This window comes from Miniopterus schreibersii (assembly GCF_964146895.1).
Source record: "Miniopterus schreibersii genome assembly, chromosome: 9".
Classification (NCBI taxonomy): Eukaryota; Metazoa; Chordata; class Mammalia; order Chiroptera; family Miniopteridae; genus Miniopterus; species Miniopterus schreibersii.
The window spans coordinates 84371784-84395026 of record NC_138118.1 but is presented as its reverse complement, the minus strand read 5'-3'; the positions used below and the strand labels follow the sequence as shown (position 1 = coordinate 84395026).

The window sequence follows — 23243 nt, the reverse complement described above, 5'->3', positions numbered from 1 at the left end:
CGCCCCCGTCTCCCAGGCAACGCGGTGCGGAGTGTGCGCTGCGGGAGCGCGGTGCGGGGTTGGGCGTCGCGTCGCGCGGGCCGGACCGTCCTCGGAGGCAGGTCCCTGACGTCCACGTGCTTTCAGGGTAGTTGGCGTCCCTCGCGCTGACCCAGGGCCCCACCAGTCGCCAGACTGCGGCGGCCGCCCGTGCGGACCACCGGGTGGGCGCGCGGAGCCCGCAGGCTGCACACCCAGGGGAGCGGGCACTCCGCGGGGCCCGGGGGCGGGAAGCGGGCGGTGGAAGGCCCCCCGCACGGGCCGTAGCCCCGCCAGGCCCGCGCAGCACGGCTCAGCCCCCCTCCCCGCGCTCAGCCCGCGCACCCCTGCCCACGCGCCAGCCCCTCCCCGCCCCGTGGCCGGGGCCCTTCCGCACCTCCACGAACCCACGGAATTCCTGAGCGAGCCAGGGCCGCTCCGGGAAGCTTCCCGCACTCCCACCACGCCCGCTGCTCATCCCGGTCCTGTCCCCGCGACACAGTGGACAAAGACGATGCGTGAAACATAAAAGCCCTTGCTGTAGACCTGCCGCTGTTGTAACTTCTTGGCACATTAATTCATCTAATCCTCAAATAACCGTTTGACGATGAGGAAACTGAGGCACAGAGGTCACAGCTAGTGAGTAACAGCTGACTCACACCAAGGCAGCCTGACTAACCTGTGGGCCCCGGACTCCAGGCGACAGGCTCCCTCTCTGACATTTAACAAAGCGTTTGTCGCACGTCCTGAGCATCCCAGGCTGAGCTGGATGAGTCCCCCAGCAGGGTGCGTGGGAACACGGTGCGCACAGGACAGCCCCAGGTCAGCGCCTGGTGGTGAATGGAGTGAATGAAAGAACTTTGGGGAGGGCAGGCGGTGTGCTAAGTGTCTTAAGTGCATCATGTCATTGAATCTTACCATAGCCCAGTGAGGCAGGTACTATTATCATTTCTATTTTACAGATGACTCACCGTGGCACCGTCACACAGCCAGGAAGCTGGGGCCCAGCGCTCAGACATGGCTCGGTGCAGCCTCTCCGGTGGGCTCTGCTACTGGCAGGCCTGTGCCCCGCGCACAGACATAGGAGGAATGCTGAGGGCTGTGAAAGGGCAGGGACAGGTGAGTGGTGTCTGCACTGCTGGGGACCAACACCACACCTTCCCTACCCCCCCTCTCCTTGCTGTTTGCCAGGATGGAAAGTCCAAGTGCTGACTTTCCCAGTCTCCGTGGCAGCCATGTGTGGTGGTGAGATCAGATCTGGCAGAGGCACAAGGAGAAGTCTGGCAGGGCTGGGGGGTTGGGCTTCTGAGAAGTATGCTTTTGTGATGAAAGGGAGGGGTGCAGCCAGCTGCCCATCCACCATCTCTCTGCTGTGCACACAGCATGTGGCAGTGTCCTGGAACATGAGAGAATCCCGGCGATGCAGCCTGGGGACCGCTCAGCCACTGGACCAAGGCCAGCAACGGCTTGCTTCTTATTTCATAGCAAAAACATCAACCCCATTTGCTTTCTCCACTTGGGGTTTTCTGAATGTGAAACCAAAGATGTTCTTAAATGAAATATGTAGGTATATAAACGGGCGAAGGGTTCCCAGGAGGCCTAAGAGAAATGGTACCTTTGGGGTTGGACCCTTCAAAATAAGTGCAAGGGCTGAGTGGGTCTTCTGTGGTGCTCTCTCATGTGTGTTGTTTTTTTTTAAATGTTTTGTTGTGGTAAGATATATACAAATGTAAAAGTTACCATTTTACAAGGATACAGCCCTGAAGGAACAAGGCAGGAGAGGTGGCCCCTCCCTTGCCTGTCACTTGGTCTTAGGCCTGTGCCTCTGCTCCCTCTGTCCCACAGACCTGCTGCCTCTGCTCTGTATCCCTCTGGGAGCAGTGACCACCCCAGTACAGTCACCTGTGATCCAAGGCAGGGCCCCCACCTCTCAAGGCTGCTACTGCTTGACCCTGTAGGTGTTTTGGGGAGGGGGACCACAACAAGGGGGCTGTAAATAGTGCATGGGCACTGGGGGTGGTTCCCACCAGGCTGAAATGCTGTGCCAGTTGAGAAGGGATGGACAGGGTGCTTGGTGGATCCTGGGAGAAGGAGGGGGGAGGTGTTGCTGACGGCAAAGCGGTGGGGCAGGGCTGATAAGGTTCTATTTCGGAGCCGTGTGACTCTCACTTCAGCAGCCTGTCCCTATGGGGATTCTCCACAGAGACAGGAGAGCTGGTAGGAGGTCAGAGGCTATTCCAGCTCCTGGGGTGCAGAGAGGGCGGGGGAGCCCCACCCCCTCCTGTCCCTTTCCTCTGTGCTGGCTCCTGGGGGGCAGGGCAGACTCCAGGAGTCGAGATTCCTACACCCCTCATCATTCACTAGCTCGCCCTGTACTACAAGACACATAGCACCTCACCTGCCCAGTGGTTTCCCCTCAATGGTGCACACAGGCTGTGGCTCCAGAGGCTCTGCCACCTCAGTTGGGTGGAAATCTTCTGGCTGTGCCACACTTCAAAGGCCCTCACCCTCCTTTCTGGTAGGAAATTGTCAGGCCACCTGTGCAGGAAGCACTTGAACACTGTCGGGGTTACTACTTCAACCCCTGTCCATCCACAGGTCCCTTATCTGCACATTTAGTCAGAAACATGAAGCCATGTGCTGCAGCAGCCCAGCCTTGTTGTGAGCTAAGTCAGTGTCCAGGGGCCGACTCCGGATGGGGTGGGGAGTGCCTGTCAGGCGTTAGACTCAGCACCACATCTGGAGGCTCAGTGAGACCCAGCTGCTGTCAACATCCAGCCCAGCTTCTCCTTCACAGAGGAGGAAACCGAGTCCAGAGAGGGAGCAGGGGTCCTTCAAGCTCACTCATGTGCACAATGAGTGGTCTGACTCCCAGGCAGCTCCCATGCCTCTGAGGGCCTCACCCAGCATGTGCCCCTCTTTGCATCTCCACACCCCTAGCCTTTGACCAGAAGTGACCAGAAGTGTCTGGAAGGCTCACAGCAAAGGAAGGGAAGCGTGTGTGACCTATTATTTACTAGTCTGTCCTGCATTTCTGCTGAGTTAAATCCAGCAAAGTACCTGAGATGCCATCTCTCAGACCCTCCCACCCAAACAGGGGAATTTGGCCTCAGCCCATGTGGGAGACAGTCTGGGCTCAGGGTAGGCAGTGCTGGCGGTGGGACAGTGACAGCCATCTGACCCCTTCAGAGAAACCTTAGAACAGCCCCCACCTCCTGGGAGAGGATGCCGATGACAAATTTCTCCTGCCAGGGCTCAGTTTAAGAGCCTGTGTTTACCTTTATCAGTGGAGTTAACACATCTAAAGAAAGAATGTACAACCTGCCAGAGGTGGGGTGGGGGCAGGGCAGGGACTGGGGCCCTGGCTAGGGGCTGAGGGGTTTCAAGATAAAATCCAAAAATACCACAAACAGGGGCCTGGACATTCACTGATTGTGTGAGGCCACTGAGCCCTCAGCCCCTGTGGCATGGCTGAGGCTCCGATGGAAGGGAGCTTTAGGCCTTGCTGGGAAGATAAAACAGAAAACCTCTCCACAAAAGTAACGAGAAAGAAAACAGATTTATTATTAAATGAGCATTAAACCGAAGCTCGGTGTTCATCACAAAGATGGGGCGAAGTCAGGTGCATCCACCCTACTATTCTCAAGAGAACCGGACCTGGTCCTGCAAAGACACACCTCACAGACCATCAGCTTCCCTCCCCCTCCTCTCACCTGGGCTGGCTCATTGCCTTAACCTGGAGAAAAACAGACTTCTCTCACCTTTACCACTTGAAGTAAGTTAGGCTCCTACCTCCCACAGAACTGGGAGACAGGCGGGTGTGACCTCCCTTCAAAGTGATGGCCCTGTCCTGGGAGCCGTCCTGGGTTGTAAAACTTGCAAGAGGCTCATTGAGCTTTTAAAGGGATTTGCACAAAAAGAGGCACGGCAAGAATGTGCCATTACAGGTTTTATAAAGGAAATGCCCTAAGAAAAAGGAACAGAAAAGTGTTTCCTTTTTTTGCACTAGGGAGTATTAAGCTTTTCTTATTTCTAATGTGTGCATGCCATTCTGGCCACCTCCATCTGGCACAGCAGGCCAGCCCTAGCTTGAGCACTGTCCTGAGCACCAGATTCCTGGCATCTCCTGAGCTGCATGTCCAGCAGCTCCTGTGTGAGGCCTGGGCTGACCCTGGGGACTCCAGTTTTGCATCCAGGGCCCTCAGGGTGTTGGGGGTGGGCAGGAGAGTTCAGGTTGGAGCCTGGGTCAGGATGGTGGTTCTCTGCAAACCACTCGGACTGAATGTGAGCTCCTGGCAGAGAAGGAGGCAGGGGCAAGAGCCCATGGAAGTTCCTCTCCCCCGGGGGAGGGTATTTTGGACATGGTCCCCAGGAAGGCCATAGGCTTGGACACCTGCTTAGGGATCCTAGGGGAGCGGGCAGTGAGGGGGGCGGTTCTCTGAACCCAGACTTTTGTGATCACTGATAGGGAATAGTAAGATAACTTCCAAACCCAAGTGTCAATATAGTAACTAAAATTGCCAAGTCCCAAATAAAAATAAAAACAGCACCTCTCCCCGCAAAAATGCCTGCCCTCATGGGTGCTCTGGAGGTTCCCCTACTCTCTAGTACCCAGATGGGGGCATTTCTGCAGGTGAGGTGGGGAATGGGATACTTCAATCCTCTGCAGAGAACCCCTCCCTCTCTATAGCCATCTGACCCTTAACCCTGAGCCTACAGCCAGTTTCCCAGCATTTCCCCTGCAGGTGCCTGCATTTCCAAGGTAGAGTGTGGTTGTGTTTTCACGCGTGTGCAGAAATGGGGCTGCTTGGTCAGGGGTCCTAGGAGGACAGAGCTGGCAGAACTCTGCTGAGCACCGGCTCTCCCGGGCCTGCCATTCCTCCTCCTAGAGGTGGTCCTCAGGCAGGATGCCCACCCTCTCAGGCCTCAGTGTCCCCATCTGTAAACAGGGCGGTGTGGGGAGAACTGAAGGGCTGGTGGTCCCTGCATCTGGCCCTCAGCTCCCCTTGGCTGCCCCCACCTCATCTGTCACAGAGACGCCACCACGCAGGGCTCATTATAAATGGTGTTTATTGAGGTGGCCGGAGCACGGCCCTGAGTTCCACTGCAGCCTCAGTCACTCCTCTTTCTCATCCCCATGGGTGATGATGTAACACAGGGACTTGTAGTCGATGTCCCCCGCCAGGTCCACGGGCGTCAGGGAGAACATCTGCTCCACCTGAGGGGGGTTGCTATGAGAGGCACAGCCTGGCCAAGGGAGGCTGTGACCCTCCCCCTCCTTCTGGGGCTGTGCCTCGGTCCTCAGCCTCTTCAGGCCCAAGCCCAAAACTCTAAGTTAACATTTTTCTGTTGTCTGACTATAGGCAGCCTGGGGAAAGGGTGGGTGCCAAAGGGAGTCGTGGCTCCATATGCCCCCTCTCTTCTCTGTGCCACTCCTACCCCTAGTGACAAACCCTCCTCCAGACGCTGTAGGTGCCACTGGCTCTCACCCCCCCCCCCCCCCAGCCTTCGCACATTCAGCTCTCCTGGCCTGGCACACCCTCTCCCTTGTTGACTACACACTGCAGGGTGAGCGCTCCACAAAGGAGCCAGGAATCCTCACCTCAGCCTGAGAGAACTTGTCTGCCTGGGTCAGGAGAAGCTGCTTGAACCTGGGGGAGTGAGAAGCAGTGGGAAAAGCCTGGGGGGTGGCCACATGAGGCAGGGGTGAAGGCTCCCATGGTCCAGGTGCCCACCGCCAAAGAGCAGAGAGGGCTACAAAGTAAGGGCTGCCCCCCCCCAAGGGGCCTCAGCACTGCTGGCCAGCTCACACTTACCCTTCCTTGCTCACCACGCCCTTGCCACTGGGGTCAAACACTCGGAAGGCGCTCAGGATGGCTTCCTCAGGGTCTGTCCCTGGGAGGCCAAGGGAGCAGGTGAGCACCCATACCCCAGCCTCCAAGGTCCCCCCAGGAGGAACCCAGGGGAGCCCTCCATGTCCCAATACAAAGTGTCCTTCGGGGTTCAAACAGGCCAAGACGGAAGTCCTAAGGTGGGCAGACCTGGCTGGGAGATTGGGATTTGGGAGTAGAGGCTGAAGGCATGTTTCTCAATACCAAGCTGGGACTTGGGGTGACTAGGTGCCTGTGGGTGTGGGATGCAGGGCTGGGCCCACATTCTCTGTGTGAGCAAGAGACAGGTGGGGTCTTGGCGGGGTTCTGGTGGTCCAGGAGGCTTCAGGCTTGCTGCCTGGCTGGGAGAGATTCGGGTGGGGTGCAGGCAGGGTCCAAGGGGGATCCAGGTGGGGTACAGGTGGGTTCCAGTGGAGTGCAGGTGGGGTTCATGTGTTTCCAGTTGGGGTTTAAACTCCCTGCCCTAACGGGGATCCGGACCTGCCCCAGGCTCACCATTGAGCTTCTCTCCAAAGAGTGTGAGGAAGACCGTGAAGTTGATGGGGCCCTTCCCCTCCTGCAGCATGGCATCCAGCTCCTCATCTGGGACACTCACCTTCCCTGGGGGGGGGGGCATGAGGTGAACACAAGGACCCTGGGTATCCCCAGCAGGGCCCAGGTTGCCCTCCCCTCCTTCCCAACCAGAGGCAGCTGTGGGTGGGGGAGGTAAAGTGTGGGACCTGAGACAGCCAGCAGAGGGAGGGAGGTGTAGGGAGTGGAGGGAGGGAAGAGGCCTGTTTCCTCCAGGGGTGAGCAGGTGAAGCTAAGTGGGAGGTGGGTGTCCTCACCCAGCTGGGAATAGGTCTCCCGAAGGTCCGACTTGCAGATGATGCCATCACGGTTCTGGTCGATGCAGCTGAAGGCCTGTGGGGTTGGGGCCACACAGTCTCCAGGTGGGAGCAGCCCCCACCCGGGTGAAGGGGGAGGTGAGGGAGTGCTGGGTGGTGGGAGGAGCAGGAACAGCTGTTGGGACCTGGACCTGCAGGGAAGGGGATACATGGGGGCTGGGAGGAGAGGCACTCACCTCCTTGAACTCCTGGATCTGGGCTTGCTCAAACATGGAAAAGACATTGGAAGAGCCTCGTTGGGCCTGCTTGGTGGCCGCAGCCTTGCCCCGGGTCCCTGCCTTCCTGCTGGCCTGAAAGAGTGTGGGTGGGTGGAAGGGGTCCTCTCTCGAGCTCCCCCCAGATGCCCCCATGTATGCCCCAGAGCATTCCCAGGAGAGCAGGGTCAGGGTCCTTTTCCCACCCTGGGAGACCACCTCTCCAGACTAGGCAGGCACAGAGGTCAATGCTCTGTTCTCTCACCCCAAAGAACAACAACCCAGGGTGCCAGTGTTCTCCAGTCCCCCAACCTAGCACTCACCATCCTCTCTCTCTCTGGTAGCCTAGTGGCTGAGGGGGACACAGACTCCTTTATGTCTCAGCCTTATCACCTGCAGCACCAAATAAGGAGAGGAGGAGAGAACAGATCCAAACTTGGCAGCCCCTGTCTGGGCTAGGGGAGGACAGGGCCCCACATGGATTCCAGCCACATTCCAGTGACCCTCAGGCCCCTGACATGTAACACCCGGTGTCTACCATCCAGGTGGTGCAGGGCTCAAGGCCTTCTGAGAGCAGGCTCTCAGCTCTCACCACTCACAGTGCTGAATGAGGGGCCCCTGTCACCCCCATCTGACTGTCCCTCCTGCAGGTCCAGCCCAGACCTGCCCAGTCCAAGAGGACAGCTGGGGGAGGAGGGCTGGTCGAGGGGGCCCTGGGCCTGCGAGGGCAGCGGGTGGTTCTGAGGATGGCCTCTGGCCTGAGACCACCAGGGACTCCCAGGAGCTTTGGTGCAGAAGCTTGGCCCTGACCTCTGGCCCCCAACTGAAAGGCAGGAGGCAGCCCAAGCTGGCTGTGACCCCAAACAGAACCTGTGTGTGAGGCATTCAGAGCAGGAACACTGCCTGGACCCCAAACAGTTGCTTGGCCCCCCATGAAAGTGGGTCATGAGCCCCTGGTTGGGGGCTCAACTGTTGAGGAGCCCGGGTGCGCAGAAGGCAGAGGAAGCAGGAAGACCTTCCAGAGCAGGAGTGGCCTTGGCTGCCCCCTGCTGGATGGGGTGAGGAATGCAGATGGCCCAGCTGGTGGAGCAAGGGCTCTCACCCATCAGCCCCAACGCCAATTTTGTATAACAAGTATTTTATGACACCTCCTTTACACTCCTAAAATGAAATTCACAGGATATATAACCTACCCATACAGAGAGCTATAAAAAAATCAATACAATGCCCTGAACTGTAACATAAGGACAACTAGGAAGTCACTTCTATTGAAAGGAGATCCAATGAGTGACCTCTGGGACGTGAGTGCATCAGCACAGGTGGAGTAATCGGTGCTCCAAGAAACTGTTGTGCATAATTTAGATTCAGGAGAACTAGCGAACAGGAGCAGTGAACGCGAGGTGCACAGAACAAGAGGACAGCTTAGGGAATGCCCTGCTCAAAATCACAACTTTGAGTTAAGCTCCGAATGAAACAAGTCATTCCAGATTTGCTGGGTACTTTCTCTCACTGAAAATCATACAAATGTGTGCTTCTATGTACCTGGGTTTAGGTGTGAGACAGAGGGACCCCTTTCTGAGACAGACCTGGGGCAGGACCAGCCTCCAGAGACCAGCCCTGCTCCCTGCTGGGCACTCTCTGGGGCTCTCCGAGATCTCAGAGCTGCTGCAGATTCGATTGGTGTATCCACACCCCAAACCCCACAGGCAGGCAGGGGGTCTGGGCAAGTCCAGTACCTCTGACACCACCTAAAAGTCACTCCACTCCTGTTCCCACAGCCTGGTCTGTCACTGGGCATACCTCCTGCATTGCTGGCCAGAGGAAATGGCAAATTAGTATCTGTGCAGGTGTAGCCATGTCTATGTACTGTCCCACAGTCTTTATGCACAGAAGTCACAGAGCGGTGGACAAGGCCATGTTCTAAACGTTTAAAACTTTTAATTTTTAAAAAAACCACACAGTCCCACACTGGGCATGAAGAGACTGGTGTGGCACATGGAGGTCCGGTGAGAAGAGAGGTCTGGGCGGTCCCTTGGGGGCTGTGCTGAGTGCTGTTCGGCTAGCGTGTGGCAGCCCCATGGGGGTGTGTCCTCCTCTTCCTGGACCCTTGGACAGGGGCTTCGGGGACTCTGTCTCTTGTACCTCCTGTGAGGGTCCATCCCAGAACCACAAAGCACTCAGGGATGTTGGTGTGGGAGGAAAGAGGCTGCCATCTTCCGGCCTCCTGGTCCTGCAGTCTCCATTCTGGAGCTGGTCCCTCCCATTTCACTCCCCCATCCCCAGGCAAAGAAACCCCAGCCAGGCCTGGTGGTCAGCAGCCATTGCTCCCTGTGGAGCCCCGGGGTAGGTCTGGCCAAGTGCCTCCCATGTGGGTTGAGTTCCCGGGGAAGCCGGGCCACAGCAGGGTCCACAGAGCACCCCCTCCCCAGAATAGGGCCCAGGCATGGCTGAACCAAGCGGAAAGCTCCAACAAAGTCCTGAGAGGACAACGCTCTCCTGGGTGGTTGATTCCAGCAGAAAGACTGAAGACTGGGGCTCTCCATTTCTGCTCCTTCAGCCCCAACCCTCTTAGGGCCCTAGGGCTGTCCCACCACCTGGCTCAGGAAGAACTGGCCTGCCTGGGGCACCCGCGTTCTCCTGCAGGCCTTTCCCCATCTCCAGGCGGCAGTGGGGACAGGAGGCAGGCCAGGCTGGGTGCACCTGTGGGCGGGCGCTGTCCCCTGGAGCCCAGGTCCCGCGACGTCACAGCCGCCTCCTCGCCTGGCCGCTGCCGTCACTGGCCCAGCATGTACGCCTTCTTACAGGCCACCGCGGAGACCAGAGCGGCGCCGCGGCCGCTGCCGTCCTCCGACTGGATGAAGGTGATCTCGCAGCTGGGGGTCAGCCTGCGCACTCTGGCGTGGAAGCGCTCCTTGAAGCTGGGGGAGCAGCGGCGCTGAGGCCCCTCCCTGCGCCCCGCGCGGCCTTCCAAGCCCACCTTCCCGAGGGGCTGGGCTAAGAGCAGGGAGCCCCTCCCTCGCTCCCCGGCCTTGGGGAAAGGGGATAAGAGCCGGGGCCTGTGAGCAGCAAGGGCCCCGGGCGCGCATCTCCCGCCGCGCTCGCTGGCGGAGGCCGGGGCCGGCTGGGCGCTCGGGCCGCGCTCACCTGGGGTGCAGCTTGTACACCGAGCCGTCCACGCCCACGGTGATGCGCATCAGGTCCTCGCTGCGGCTCTCGCGCATGCGGTTGATGACGGCCGCCAGCCCCGCGGCGCACATGTTCGCGGCGCGCGTGGACACGCTCTCGCAGGCGCGGCGCACGATGTCGCAGTCGGTGGCCGAGGGCCGCAGCCCCAGCCTGCGCAGGATGTTGTAGATCTGCTTGCGGTCGCCCGAGTCGCTGCGGGCGGGAGGGGCGGGGCGTCTCCAGGGGGCCAGGGGGCCGCGGGCCCGCCCCCCAGCGGCCGCCTCCCCGCCCTGTCCCTCGCCGGGCGGAGCGCTCGGGGCTCGCGCGGGGGGCGGGGAGCGGGTCGGGTTCCGCCTGCGACGGGCAGTAACCTGGTCACCGCTCCTCTTTAGGCCCAGAGCCTCCGCTCCGACGCGGGCGCCACGGCCGCGCCTCCGGGCTGCCGCGTGGACGAACGGAGACGAGCCCACGGCGGCGGGAGCCGCGGAGGGGACACGGGCTCCGTTAACTGCCGGGGGCGGGCGACACGGGACCGGAGGCCACCCCCGCGCCCGCCCTCCCCGCGCCCGCCCGCCCCGCGCACCTCTCCACCTGCGACACGAAGCGCGTCTCGAAGGCGCCGCGTGTGCGCAGCTGCTCCGAGGCCTCCCCCTGAAAGAGCAGGTTCTGGTCCACCAGCTTCAGCAGCACGAGCCGCACCAGCTCGCCCATGTACTTGCCGCTGATGAGCTTCTCGTACCTGGGCAAAGGGCGATGCCGCCTGTGACGGGCGCCGTTCTCGTCGCCCCGTTACGGTTGGGGAAGTTAGGGCTCAGAGGGCTGGTGACCACTCCGGGGCTCCTGGGCCCTGCGCCCTGGAGTGCGCTGCGCCGCAAGTCCGTGCCCACTGCCAGCCTGTTTCACCCTGAAGTGCACTGACTACCGCCCGCCTAGCAGGCCCTGCCAGCCAGGGGCAAGGCGGACGCGGGACTGGCAGGCGCCCGACGCCGGGGGCTGCCCCTGAGGGTCGCCGCGGCTCCCACAGCCTCCACGAAAGGCTACGTCCGTTCTGGGGGCGCGGGCAGATCCACACTTTGGGGAAGTCTCGGTTAAACGCCCTAAATGCGGCGGGGGGTGTCGTTCCTACGCCCGTGGGAACGCGGGGCGGGGCGGGGCCTTACAGCTGCTGGCCGGGGTTCAGGGAGCTCCCGTCCACCGCGCGGTCGTACTCCAGCAGGAACTCGTCCAGCTCGCCCGCGTCCCCGAAGGCGCCCCACTCGGTGTTGACGCACATGCGGCCCTCCTCCCCTTCCACCAGCTCCACGTTGTGCATCTCCTCCATGTAGCAGGCGTTGCAGCCCGTGCCTGCGGAGGCGGCCGCGCTGACCCACCTGGGACCCGGGCGGGGGCTGCGCTGCGGGCGGCGCCCCTCCTGGAGCCCGCCCCGCCTCCCCTGGAGCCCGCCCCGCCCCGGCCCCGCCCCGCCCCGCCTCCCCTGGAGCCCGCCCCGCCTCCCCTGGGGCCCGTCCCGCCTCCCCTGGAGCCGGCCCCGCCCCGCCCCTCCTGGAGCCCGTCCCGCCCCTCCTGGAGCCCGCCCCGCCTCCCCTGGAGCCCGCCCCGCCTCCCCTGGAGCCCGCCCCGCCCCGGCCCGCCCCGCCCCTCCTGGAGCCCGTCCCGCCCCTCCTGGAGCCCGTCCCGCCTCCCCTGGAGCCCGCCCCGCCTCCCCTGGAGCCCGCCCCGCCTCTCCTGGAGCCCGTCCCGCCCCGGCCCCGCCCCGCCTCCCCTGGAGCCCGCCCCGGCCCGGCCCGGCCCCGCCCCTCCTGGAGCCCGCCCAGGCCCCGCCCCGCCCCGCCCCTCCTGGAGCCCGTCCCGCCCCTCCTGGAGCCCGTCCCGCCTCCCCTGGAGCCCGCCCCGCCTCTCCTGGAGCCCGCCCCGCCCCGGCCCGGCCCCGCCCCTCCTGGAGCCCGTCCCGCCTCCCCTGGAGCCCGCCCCGCCTCCCCTGGAGCCCGCCCCGCCTCTCCTGGAGCCCGCCCCGCCCCGGCCCGGCCCGGCCCCGCCCCTCCTGGAGCCCGTCCCGCCTCCCCTGGAACCCGTCCCGCCTCCCCTGGAGCCCGCCCCGCCCCGCCTCCCCTGGAGCCCGCCCCGCCCCTCCTGGAGCCCGCCCCGCCTCTCCTGGAGCCCGTCCCGCCTCCCCTGGAGCCCGCCCCGCCCCGCCTCCCCTGGAGCCCGCCCCGCCCCGCCTCCCCTGGAGCCCGCCCCGCCCCTCCTGGAGCCCGCCCCGCCCCTCCTGGAGCCCGTCCCGCCTCCCCTGGAGCCCGCCCCGCCTCTCCTGGAGCCCGTCCCGCCTCCCCTGGAGCCCGCCCCGCCTCTCCTGGAGCCCGCCCCGCCTCTCCTGGAGCCCGCCCCGCCTCTCCTGGAGCCCGCCCCGCCTCCCCTGGATGCCCGCCCCGCCGTCCCCGCCCCGCCCCGCCCCGCCCCCCCGCAGGAAGCCCCCGCGCCCGGTCCTCCCGCTCCCGCCACCGTGAAGTCTCTCCCAGGCACACAGGCCCTGGGCTTGCTGTGCGACCTCAGGCGGATAAACCCATCTCTCTGGCCTGTTCTTCTTTCCCAAGAGGAAATGGTAGCACCTTTTCCTCTCATTATCTGGGTGGTTGGGAGATTGAGGGAACCGTGTCAAATGTGCAGATAGAGATGGGCGTGGGAAGTTATGATTTTTGTCTGTGCTCCACCCTTCTTTTCTGGCCTTTCCAGGCGTGCATTTAAGCTTCTCCGTCCTGAGCCCTGTCCTCAGGGGCACCCTGAGGTAAGGCGCAGTGTGGGCAGGGCCACTGCAGGTGGGATGTGTAGTGTGCAGGGAGCCGTGCAGTCAGCAGAGCGTCATTCTCAGCAGGCGTGGGCTGCTTGCCCCAAAGCCACTGGGGACAGCAACTCAAACGCTGGCCAGTGGAGCTGCCCAGTAGGAATCAGGGCCCAGTGATGCCAGGCCTTCCAATTTTTTTGTGGAGGGGAAAACATAAATCCAGACTTGGATGTGAATTCTCCCAGTTCTTAGGCCTTGGTGGTTATCCTAAACATGTTTTTAAGGCCTGGGCAGAGTAACCAAGAGTGTTTTCGGGCAGACATAACCTCAGGCTGCCCTCTGCCACCTCTGCCACAGGAGGGTGTGCCTGGGGCAAGTGGCCACAGAGCTCAGGTTGGGGTGTCTTGGGGACGACCCCAGGTGCTCTGAAAGAGAGAGCAGGTGAGCACCGTCAGGGCCCTGAGGTCTTGTGTAGGTGATGGACTTAAAGACCCCTCAGGCTGGGTAGGCCAGTGGCCACAGGCAGGGTCAGACCATCCAGGAAGAGATGATGCCACTTTCGCATATGCTCTTCCACTTGGACAAATCTATCTAGTTTGGTCAATTTACCAGATTAGGTGTTTTAATTAAATCCTGATGGGCCAGGTGCACAAGCAGCTGGTGTGCCATCTGATGCAGTGACTTGCAAGTGTCGAAATGCTTCCTACTGGGACAGAACTTGTGCATTCAGGGCACCCCTGCCGCTTCCCAAGCCTGTCCCAGGCTCCAGCACCAGTGCGTCTGCACCTGGCACACAGGCCCCGCGCTATCTCCGATGGCTCAGCACTGTGGCTCTCACTCCTCAGAGCCCAAGGCTGAGGCCCCTGGATAGGGCAGGGCACGAGTCCTTACCCACAATCATGCCAACCTCACACTGGCGGTCTTCGTAGTAGCAGGAGATCATCGTGGCCACAGTGTCATTCACCATCGCCACCACGTCCATCTCAAAGTCCTGCCAAGAGGCACAGATGTGGCAGTGATGAGGTCAGTGGTCTCAGTTCAGCCTGCCCTGGGCCAGTCCAGCCCAACGAGGGAGGCCAAGACCCCTTCCTGAGGGGACACTCAGAATGCCCTCCCTGGCATCCTGGCTTGGGGGGGAGGGGCCAGCACAGCGAGGGTGCAGGGGCCTCCTCACCCCTCTCCGCTTGATGGCATCTCGCAGCAGCCCCACGATGTTGTTCCCCTCTGCTCCCGAGGCCTTGAAACCCTTGGTCCAGTTGAGCAGGATGCCCTGGAGGGAGAGGACCTCAGAGGCTGCTGACTAGGGTAGGGGCGGGGGTGAAGGGGTGCAGAGCTACTCAGACCACACACCCCATTTTGTGGGTGAGCAGACTGAGGGTCATGTAGTTTTGAGAGGTGCTGGAGACAATTCTCCACAACTATTCATATTCCTGCAGAGCTGGGTCCCAGCAATATAAGGATGTTTGTCTAGTAAAGCCCAGAGATGTCACCCCAGAGTAAGGATGGGGTCTGGAGGGGAGCAGCCCCGTTTGAGATGAGGGTTCCCGTCCTGTAGTGGGCCCACTGCAGAGGAAGGAACCAACTGACACTCAGTGTGCTGTGGGGTCTGGGGCTGGGAAAACCAGCGTGAGAGATCACTCCTGCTGCTGTGCCGTGAGGCCTCGTGTCACAGGTGCATGTGTATTTCGCGTGTGCAAAGATAGGTGAAGTTAAGGTGTGTATACAACTGATGTGGGTATATGTGTATGTATAATTGACGTGTTTGTGTGTCACTGTGCCAGGCTGGTGTGCCAGCTCGAAGGCAGACCATGGCCTCAGCCCTCGCACAACTCAGCCCCCGGCACAGGTGGTCCAGCAGGGTGATGACACTCCAGTGTGCCGATGAGCCCTCTTGCCTGGGTCTGAGCCCTGGGGCTGCCACTTCCCACCTGGGCTAGTCGCTAACCCTCGGTTTCCAGATCTGTAATGGGGTGCGAACAGTTCAGTGTTGGGGGAGGTTAAGGTAAATAGTGAGAACCGGTGTCACAGAACATGGGTGATGGGCACAGTTTGAATTGAAGGCTCTTTCCCAACAAGGGAACTGCATTTGAAGACAGCACTGGGTGCCTTTGTTTGGGGCACGTGTCCATCTGCCCGTCCATCTGGTCAGTCTGGCCAGCCTCCCTGGGCCTCACCTTGTCGATGTCTTCGTGCCTCACGGGAAAGGAGAAGGTGAAGCCCAAGGGCAGCTTCTTGTGCTTCATCTGATGCTTGTCCAGGAAGTCGGAGATGCACTCAGAGACGTAGTCGAAGAGCTGGGAGAGCCACGGCCACAGCTGGTGGGTGGCCGCAGCCCCCGCCCCCCCAGAGCCCAGCGAGGAGCCATCAGCCCCTGAGAAATGCCAGCTACAGGCCTGCACACAGCTCCTCACTCGGGCCCTGAGCTGCCCCCAGGTCCTGCTGATGCCCCGCCCCCGGGGGCTTCCTGACAGGGCCAGTCCCCAGCCCAGCTGTGCTGTCATAGGACATCAGGGGTCAGGCCCTGGACAGAGCCCCCTCCTTGGCTATAACTATGACTTCTGTCTCCAGCACCCAGAATGTCCTCTGTTGTGTCCAAGTGTCCTGGCCACAAACCCCTGCTGCTGCTGAGGACCAGCCCCCACCCAGGTGGGCAGGTGGGCCCCCTCCAGGACTAGCAGAGCCTGAGGCCCACTCACCATCTCAGCAGTGCCTGTCATGGCGTCCTCCGGGATGCAGTACATCTGGTGCTTGGTCTTCACGCTCCACTGGCCTGCCTCCCCCTCCCCCACCTTCACCAGCATCACCCTGAAGTTGGTGCCGCCCAGGTCCAGGGAGAGGAAGTCCCCGACTTCTGCAGCCACAGGGAGAAGCCTGTCAGCCTCAGGGGCAGTGACCGCAGGGAAAGGAGGAGGGAAGGCCCAGGGGAGATGGACAAGGGGCTGCAATGCCAAGATTCTGGGGACACCACTTTCAATGGTGGAAGGGGTCAAAGGCGAACTGGGAAGTCCATGGGAACCCCCTGACTTGAACTGAAGTCACCCCAAGCCCAGGGCTCAACTGAAAAACTAGTGAAATGGCCCCGACTCAGGACTAAGGGAGGGGGAGGGGGGCAAGTGACCACAGGAGCAACTTTCTCAATGTGAGATGAAAAAAGCCAGGTTCCCACGGTCAGAGTGAGCCTGAAGGCACCAGGGTGGGAGCCAGATGAGAATTGGCCTGTCTGGGGCCCAGCCACTGGGGACTGGTCTCCAGGCTGCTGGGGACAGAGCCCTTGGAAGGGCCTGGGGACAGCTGTCCCATCCTGGCCCTGGGCAGTACCTGAGCCTTCAGGGGTGGAGCGCACATAGGTGGGGAGCATCTTCACACTGGCCTCCTTGTGAGTCTCCAGCCTCAGGCCTCGGTCCATCTCCTTCTGCATCCGTCTCATCACCTTCTGCAAGTCCTCCTCCTGCAGCCGGAACTCGGCCAGGATCTGCTCCGCCTGCGCAGGGCCAGGGGCACGGCTGGGTGGGCAAGGGGCTGCACCGCACCCATTCTTGAAATCAGCACAGTTAAGACCAGCTGAGCAGTTAGAGCAAGAGTTTCAAGACCAGCCTCACGGAGGCTCCTGAGGGTCAGGGGCGAGGGCAGAGGGCAGATGTGGGAGGCGAGGGGAGAGGGAACTAAGCAGGAGGGTGGGTGAGACACCAACGGGCCAGGGCATCTGCCTGCAGCTTCAGGAGAACCTCCGGAGGTGCTCTCCTGGCCTCCTGACCCACAGAATATGCACATGGGAGGAGACACAGCTGAATGATTGTAGGGATGATCGTTGTGGAAACAGGAGTGATTTTATTTTCCTTTTTGCTTATCTGTCTCCTACATGCTCTGCAATGAATATGTATTGATGGAGTACTATCTAAAAGTCAAGTTAAAAACACAAAAGTTTGGGCCTTAGCTGGTATTTTTGTGCATAGGCTCCTGAACCCAGACTCTGAAGGATGGAAGGTCAGAGTTAAATGGGTCAAATCACCAGGCCCCATGTTCCAGTGAGAAAGAAAGTGGGCCTGGGGCTGGGGTGAGAGGGCCAGTCCCTCCCCCAAGGGCCTGTGGCCCTCAGCACCAGCCAGGCCCCAGGGTGGGCACTCCCCACGCCGACACAGCGGCCTGGGGGCCAGCACTGTGGTGCAGGTGTTTGCCGTGCCCTCATGTAAGCCTGGTGGGGAGGGTGCCAGGCAGTGTGACCAGAGGCCAAGAGAAGCTGAGGGGGAGTCAGCAGAGCACTGAGGTCAGGGTAACCCTGGCAGTGAGGTGTCCGTGGAATGTGAGCAGAAATGGTGAATAACACTTCCAGGTCCAGGCTTTCTATAAGGGAGTTGCTCTTCTGGGTCGTTCTGATCTTTCTGTGGGCTACACACAGGTGGCAATGAGGCCATAGGAGGTGGGGAAGCCATGAGACCTGAGAGGCCTGGGTTCCCAGGTTACTGTGTGCAGGATACCCCCAGCCTGCTCACACCTGCTGGGCTAGCAGGTGAGTAGGAAGTACAGTTGCACTCTGCAGACCCACCTGCCATTCTAGTGAATTGGTTACAGCCATTAAGTGTGTCCTAATTAATACTGGAACTGTGACATCAATAACTAAAGGTAGAGGTTAGCAGGTTAGTGCGGGGTGTGGGTCACTCCTTGATGTCATGTTTAGTCCCTGATCTGTGCTTGCCTGAGGTACGAAAGTGACCAGGTTTTCATTCCCAAGGAGCTTACGGTCCTGCAGAGGAGACAGCAGATAGCTGTACAGATGGACACTGGATGCTCGAGTCCTTGGGAACTCAGAGGAGGCCTGTGGAGTTTCCAGAGGCCGAGGACAGGGTTTCTCAAGACTCCCTCCTGCTGCCCTGGCTGTGTGAGGAGGCGGCCAGGGTGAGAGGGACATTCCAGAAGAGGGGACAGCAGGACAGGGTCAGTGGCATTTGCAGAAACACAGGGATTTAGAGTGGCCTGAATCTGACACACGCAGAGGGATCGCCCAGCAGGGCAGTTGTGAGTGGCATTTGGGCTGAACAGGACACCTGGCTGGAGTGCCGGCCTCCACGGGAGAGCAGCTGTGCCAGCACCAAACACACAGTGAGGCTCACAGCCAGAGCAGGACTCGGGGACAGGCGCGCTCGTCGGGGCGCACAAAGGGTAATGGACATTGAGGTGCAAAGAGGTCCTCCCAAGTGCTAGAAACCCCAGCACACAAGAGATAAAGTAAACCTGAGGAAAATTAGAATAAAAGAATCAAGAATGATAAAAGTAGAAACAAGTTACACAGAAAACAACAGTGAACTCGATGAGCAAACATTAAATGCAGTTCTTTAAAAAGACCATGAAAGAGCAGAACGGGGCAGACTGGTCGAGAGGGAAGGAGACAGCAACGAACACCTTCAGGGCACAGCCGCGGGTAAAGCGTGGGAGGTTTGTGGAGTTACATGTAACACTTGCTTCCGTACGTTTAAAAAATTTAGAGACAACGCAAGATTTTTAAAATGACATAAGTTATCAAAATGGACTCAGGAAGACAGAAAAATCTGATTAGATGGATACAAACTAAAAAAATATTAATAGATGTCAAAAACCTTCCTCTAACAAAAATAACCAGGTTTAGCTAATTTAAAAACACAAAAACTATGGATATGAAAATGTCCAAAGCAAGGCCTGGCTCACGACAAGTCTTAATAAGTGCTTGGTTAATGAGACAAGAAGTACACGACCAGTTTGCAGGCAGGAACCGCATGAGTGACGCAGCCACAGGGAGGCTGGTGACGCAGAGGGGAAGGAGGAAAGGGGTTCATTCCCACCTCTGGACAGGGCCCTGCGGGGAAAACGCCTGTGTCCCGAGTTAGGAAGCACTCTCACGGCCGGGGCTGTGCTGCAGGGAGGGATGGGAAGCCCAGCCTGGCCCTCTCGTGGCTCTGGTAGCACAGGTTTCCGGGATCGGTTTCTGTCTGCTTGGAATTCCCGGAGTGGGTTCTGTTTCTCCCTAAGCCTAAGCCCACTGTCCTGAGCTACCACCGTCTCACAACTCAGTCCTGACGACAGTGCCCAGTCATTCTGTTTCCATGCTTGACCCCTGCAATCTCTTCTTCCCTTAGCACCCAGAGTGACCTCTGAAAAGCAAAAATTGAATAATGTAACTCTCTGATCAAATACCTCTTGGGGTTAGGGTTAGGAGGCCAGGAGGCAGGAGGCAGGAGGCCAGGGGATTAGACCAGGGGACCAGGAGAACAAAGAAGTTGGCCTCTGAGGCAGGCACTGTCCCACCTAGCCTCCCTCTGTTTTCTTTCCTGTGGCCCCCAAGCCTGCTCCCACGCTGAGAGCTGGGTGAGGAGGACATGGAAGGTGTATCCAGGTAGGGCACCAACGGCAGCCAAGGCCAGGAAGCTGGCAGAGTGCAGTAAAGGGCACTGGATCTGGGGTGGCCAGTGTGTGGCAGCAGATGTCAAGTTTCTCCAAACCTCCAGAGCGTGAGCCTCATGGACTCAGAGGCCATTTGCAAAGCTCGATGTCCTGGGGTGGGGGGCTAGGGGCTCACAGGGCTCCTTGTATGTGGTCTCCCTGCCAATACTCTTCCATCCTGAGGTTCCAGTGGTGGCTTATGAGCACCTGACACTCTGCTGTGAGCCTGAGCTGGGCTTGGCCTAGGGGATTCCAGGCACGGAGGAGGCCGGATCTCGGGAGGGGAGGGGCCGGCACTTCCGAAGCGCTGGGCACCTGCCGGAGTGTTCAGTGAGCTTCCTCCTGGGCAGAACCTCAGGCTTGGTTATTGGAAAACATAGCTCTGCCCCTGATACTTCACTCTGTGATTAAAGCGTCTAAGTAATTAACAGGTGATGCGTCAACCAGAAGTTGAGTATGAGATTGTGTGTGTGTGTGGTCAGGGAAACGCCCACCACTTCTTTGTAACCAACTGAAATCTCCACCCTCTCATTCGGGGGCCTTTGGGGGCCTATTTTCTTTCAATCCTCACCCAAGGATGTTCCCCCCATTGCTTTTCAGAGAGATCGGGAGGGAGAGAGAGAGGAACATGGGTGTGAGAGAGGCATGGATCGGTGGCTTCCTGTATGCACCCCAACTGGGGATTGAATCCACAACCAGGTAAGTGCACTGACAGGGAATCGAACCCGCAGCCTTTTGGGGCACAGGACGACATTCCCAACTGGGCTGGGAGCTATTTTAACAGCAGCTATCACTTATCTTCACTGACTTTTCTTTACAACTATGCGTTCGTGTTTCTCATTAAAGCCTTGCCTCACTCTACTCTGGGCCCAGATCAAGGTGTCAGTGACCCACGCCCTCTGCAGCTCGCCCGGCTCCTGAACTGGAACCAGCATCGCCTCACCTCTCTCTGCCCTGAGGAGCCCCGTGTCCCCTGGGACAAACAGGAAGGGACATGGGTCAGCTCGAGTCTGGGGATAGGTGCTCAGCACCAGTTCCCTGGGGCAGCCACAGGCCTCACACTCTCGCCAAGCCACCTCTCCGCTAGTGCCAGAGACACCTCCTCGCTTCTCCTCAGGTGGCCGCCCGTGGCCCCTCTCTGGAAGGTGGGGGACTCGCCCGCCTTGCTGCCTGTGCTGTGGGTGCCCTGACCTGGCTGCTTGTTTTTCTCCTGACATCATCAGCTCTGCCAGGAACAGGACCGGCTGCTGTTTGTGCTGACCATGTCATTTCCCAGAAGCAGAGAAGACCAGTGAGGGCAGAATTATACCGAAGGGAGGACAGGGCCTCTCCCTGGGTCCCCACTGCACCTGGGCCGGGGCCCCTCTCCTTGGGCCTCCTCTCTCTCCTTGCCCACTACATGGGCACAGGGCTGGCTCAGGGGATGTCTGGATTTCTCTCTGTTTTGGAAAAAGTAACTGATCTCTGCTTCTCACAAGGAGATAACGGCTCTCAGGCTCCTCATGAAGAGAGCCCTTCGAGGAAGTGTGGGCACCTGAGACCTCTCATCATGTCTGTTGAGTGTTTTCTCATGGCTGGGCTGTCGGTTCTGCCACTATGACCCCAGGCTCTAAACTCCCCAGACCCTCTAACCAACACAAGTCATTTCTGGACCTCCTGGCTGCCTAACTTCCAGGTCACGGGGCTGGAGTCTGAAGCAGGGAGGGGACTGGGTCTGCTGGTACCCACGACTCACTCCCTTGCAGGTCTTCCCTAAAGCACCTGTGCATAAAGCAGGTTCTGAGCAGCAGGCGCATGTCGTGCTAAACAAACCATTGGATGTGGGGACATAGGACAGAGGCTTCTAGAACCAAAGGAGGCAGAGCTACCTTTTCCTTCTTGGCATTCTCCATCCTGGCACTGTCATCCGGCATTGGCACCACAGCCCGCTGGTGGGAGCTGGGACCCCTTGGCGTTCCCCAACAGGTTTCTGAAGCAGGAATATCCCAAGGCTTCTCCCCCAAGGGTCACACCGGCCCTGGGTGTCTGGGAAAATAGGGTCCACCTTCGGCTGGTTTCTGGCTGGAGCTTCAGTCAGAGTTTCCTCCTTTCCATTGTTCTCTGCAAGCCCTTGAGCCTTGTCTTTGGGGCCACAGCCGGGACCCTTCCACACAGAGTCCTGGTCAGGCCAGGTGTGGTCAGGGCAGGGCCATCGCTGGGCTGCGGGGCTGGTCAGCTTTCGCTCCAGGCTGTGCTGAGCTGTGCAGCGTAGTGGCCTCTAGACAGACTCAGCAGAAAAGCTCCTGTCCCTTCCTGTGGCTGGGGACAGCATTTGAGTAATTAGGCTGAAGGTGACTGTTTCTCTCACACCCTAACTTGCTTCCCGGAGCTCAGCCACCACCTAACAATTCCCGCTGCAACCAGCTGTGCAGTGACCAGGTGTGCGGTGGGGAATTCTGCTGGGGCCTCCTGTGGCTGAGAGGCCTGTGCTACCATGGCAACCAGGAGCAGGGCCTCCTTGCTAGCGCCCTCCGGCCTCAGCAGGCCTGGCTGCCTGTCATTAGAGCTACCATGCAGAAAACTGGGGCTGAAGGCAAAAGGCCTCCATCCCCATCACCATAGCAACAACCCAATGGCCTTGTCACAGAAGACTTTGCCACCTGTCCACTTCCCAGGGCAGGGTCACAGGGACTTCCAAACTCACACCCTAAAGAGCAGAGGCCTCTGAGAGTCTGGGAACTGGAGGAGAGGGAGTAGGCAATGTGGCCACCCACATTGCCACACATGTCGAAAGCGCCCAAAAGCTCTGTAGCTGCCCTCTTGACTAATGTCCTAGCCTAAGCCAGAATAGCGGGCCCAGCTAGGCAGAGCCCCACAGACCGGGCCTTAGCTTGGGAGCCATGCACTCCACCCACACTGCAGTGGGCAGACCCTGGGAGAGGAGCAGGGGGCCAGGTGCTGGAGATGACTCTGATGCTGCTCAGGGGTTCGTTCACGGCTGGAGCAAAATGGGACCCAGAAACAGTCTCCCCCAAGTTTCTAGCCTGATCAGAGCTGGTGTGTTTGTGATACTCAGTGCCTCTCAATCTGGACAACGGTGCCACACAGAGCAGAAGGCTGAAGACACCCAGAGGTCCAGCCCAGGGCATGAGGAGGAGTGGCCAGGGAGACCGGCCTCCCTTGGGCAGGCAGGCAACTGCACTTTCAGTTTCCCAGTTACAAAGCTGTTTCCCTGAGTCACAGGTGCCACTCCTTCTGGATGGTTCCCATAGCTGAACCGCTGGACAGCGCTTCTCCGGCCCTCACTCGGCCATGCCAGTTTACTAACCTTTCCACCGACACTAGGCTCCATCCCGGACAATCCTCCAGATGATAAATCTATCATTTTCTGCTGATCTGTCGTCTCATTGTCATTTTAATTGCAAAGTGCTGGACACCTTTTCATATGCTTAGTGGTTATTTGTATTTCCCCCCCAAAGATGATTTGTGTACGTTACTTAACTATTTTGTTACTGAATTATCTTCTATCATTCTATTTGTATAAGCTACTTTTATATTCTGTCTACAATATCTATTAATCCTATGTTTAATATGCTATAATAATGCCCAGTCTATTGCTAAACTTAGGACTTGATTGGTGGTGTCTATCATCACACAAGTGTTTCCTTTTTATCAATTATAATCTTTGCTTTCAAGAAAAGCACTTCCTGCCCGGGCGGGCGTGGCTCAGCAGTTGAGTGTCGACCTAGGATCCAGGCGGTCGGGGTTCGATTCCTGGTCAGGTCACATGCCCATGTTGGGGGCTCGATCAATGACTCTCTCATCATTGATGTTTCTATCTCTCTCTCTCTCCCTCTCCTTTCCTCTCTCTGAAATCAATAAAGATATATTTTTTAAAAAAAAGGAAAAAAAAAGCACT

At 59.3% G+C, this 23243-nt stretch overlaps 2 protein-coding genes and 1 long non-coding RNA gene across 3 annotated transcripts; 1 reads left to right on the top strand and 2 right to left on the bottom strand.

Moving 5' to 3' along the window:
* The first annotated feature begins 14 nt into the window (after positions 1–14).
* On the top strand, positions 15–22943 carry LOC308561784. The gene is made up of 4 exons (XR_013999555.1): positions 15–127; positions 981–1137; positions 19946–20044; positions 20192–22943. It is a non-coding gene; the product is annotated as an uncharacterized lncRNA (long non-coding RNA).
* MYL7 (myosin light chain 7) lies at positions 5072–7385 on the bottom strand. The gene is made up of 7 exons (XM_081147270.1): positions 7314–7385; positions 6973–7086; positions 6737–6812; positions 6405–6509; positions 5835–5913; positions 5621–5669; positions 5072–5236 (listed from the first exon to the last, which is right to left on the bottom strand). Exons 1-7 carry the CDS (start codon positions 7314–7316, stop codon positions 5135–5137), a joined length of 528 nt encoding a protein of 175 aa, XP_081003396.1. The 5' UTR covers positions 7317–7385; the 3' UTR covers positions 5072–5134.
* On the bottom strand, positions 8126–21320 carry GCK (glucokinase). Its single transcript, XM_081147271.1, is given in 11 exon segments — positions 8126–9908; positions 10135–10368; positions 10739–10894; positions 11316–11499; positions 13826–13925; positions 14109–14204; positions 15109–15228; positions 15631–15842; positions 15845–15901; positions 16253–16415; positions 21214–21320. Coding segments are annotated over 11 exon segments (1512 nt in total). The 5' UTR covers positions 21259–21320; the 3' UTR covers positions 8126–9763.
* Positions 22944–23243: the final 300 nt, after the last annotated feature.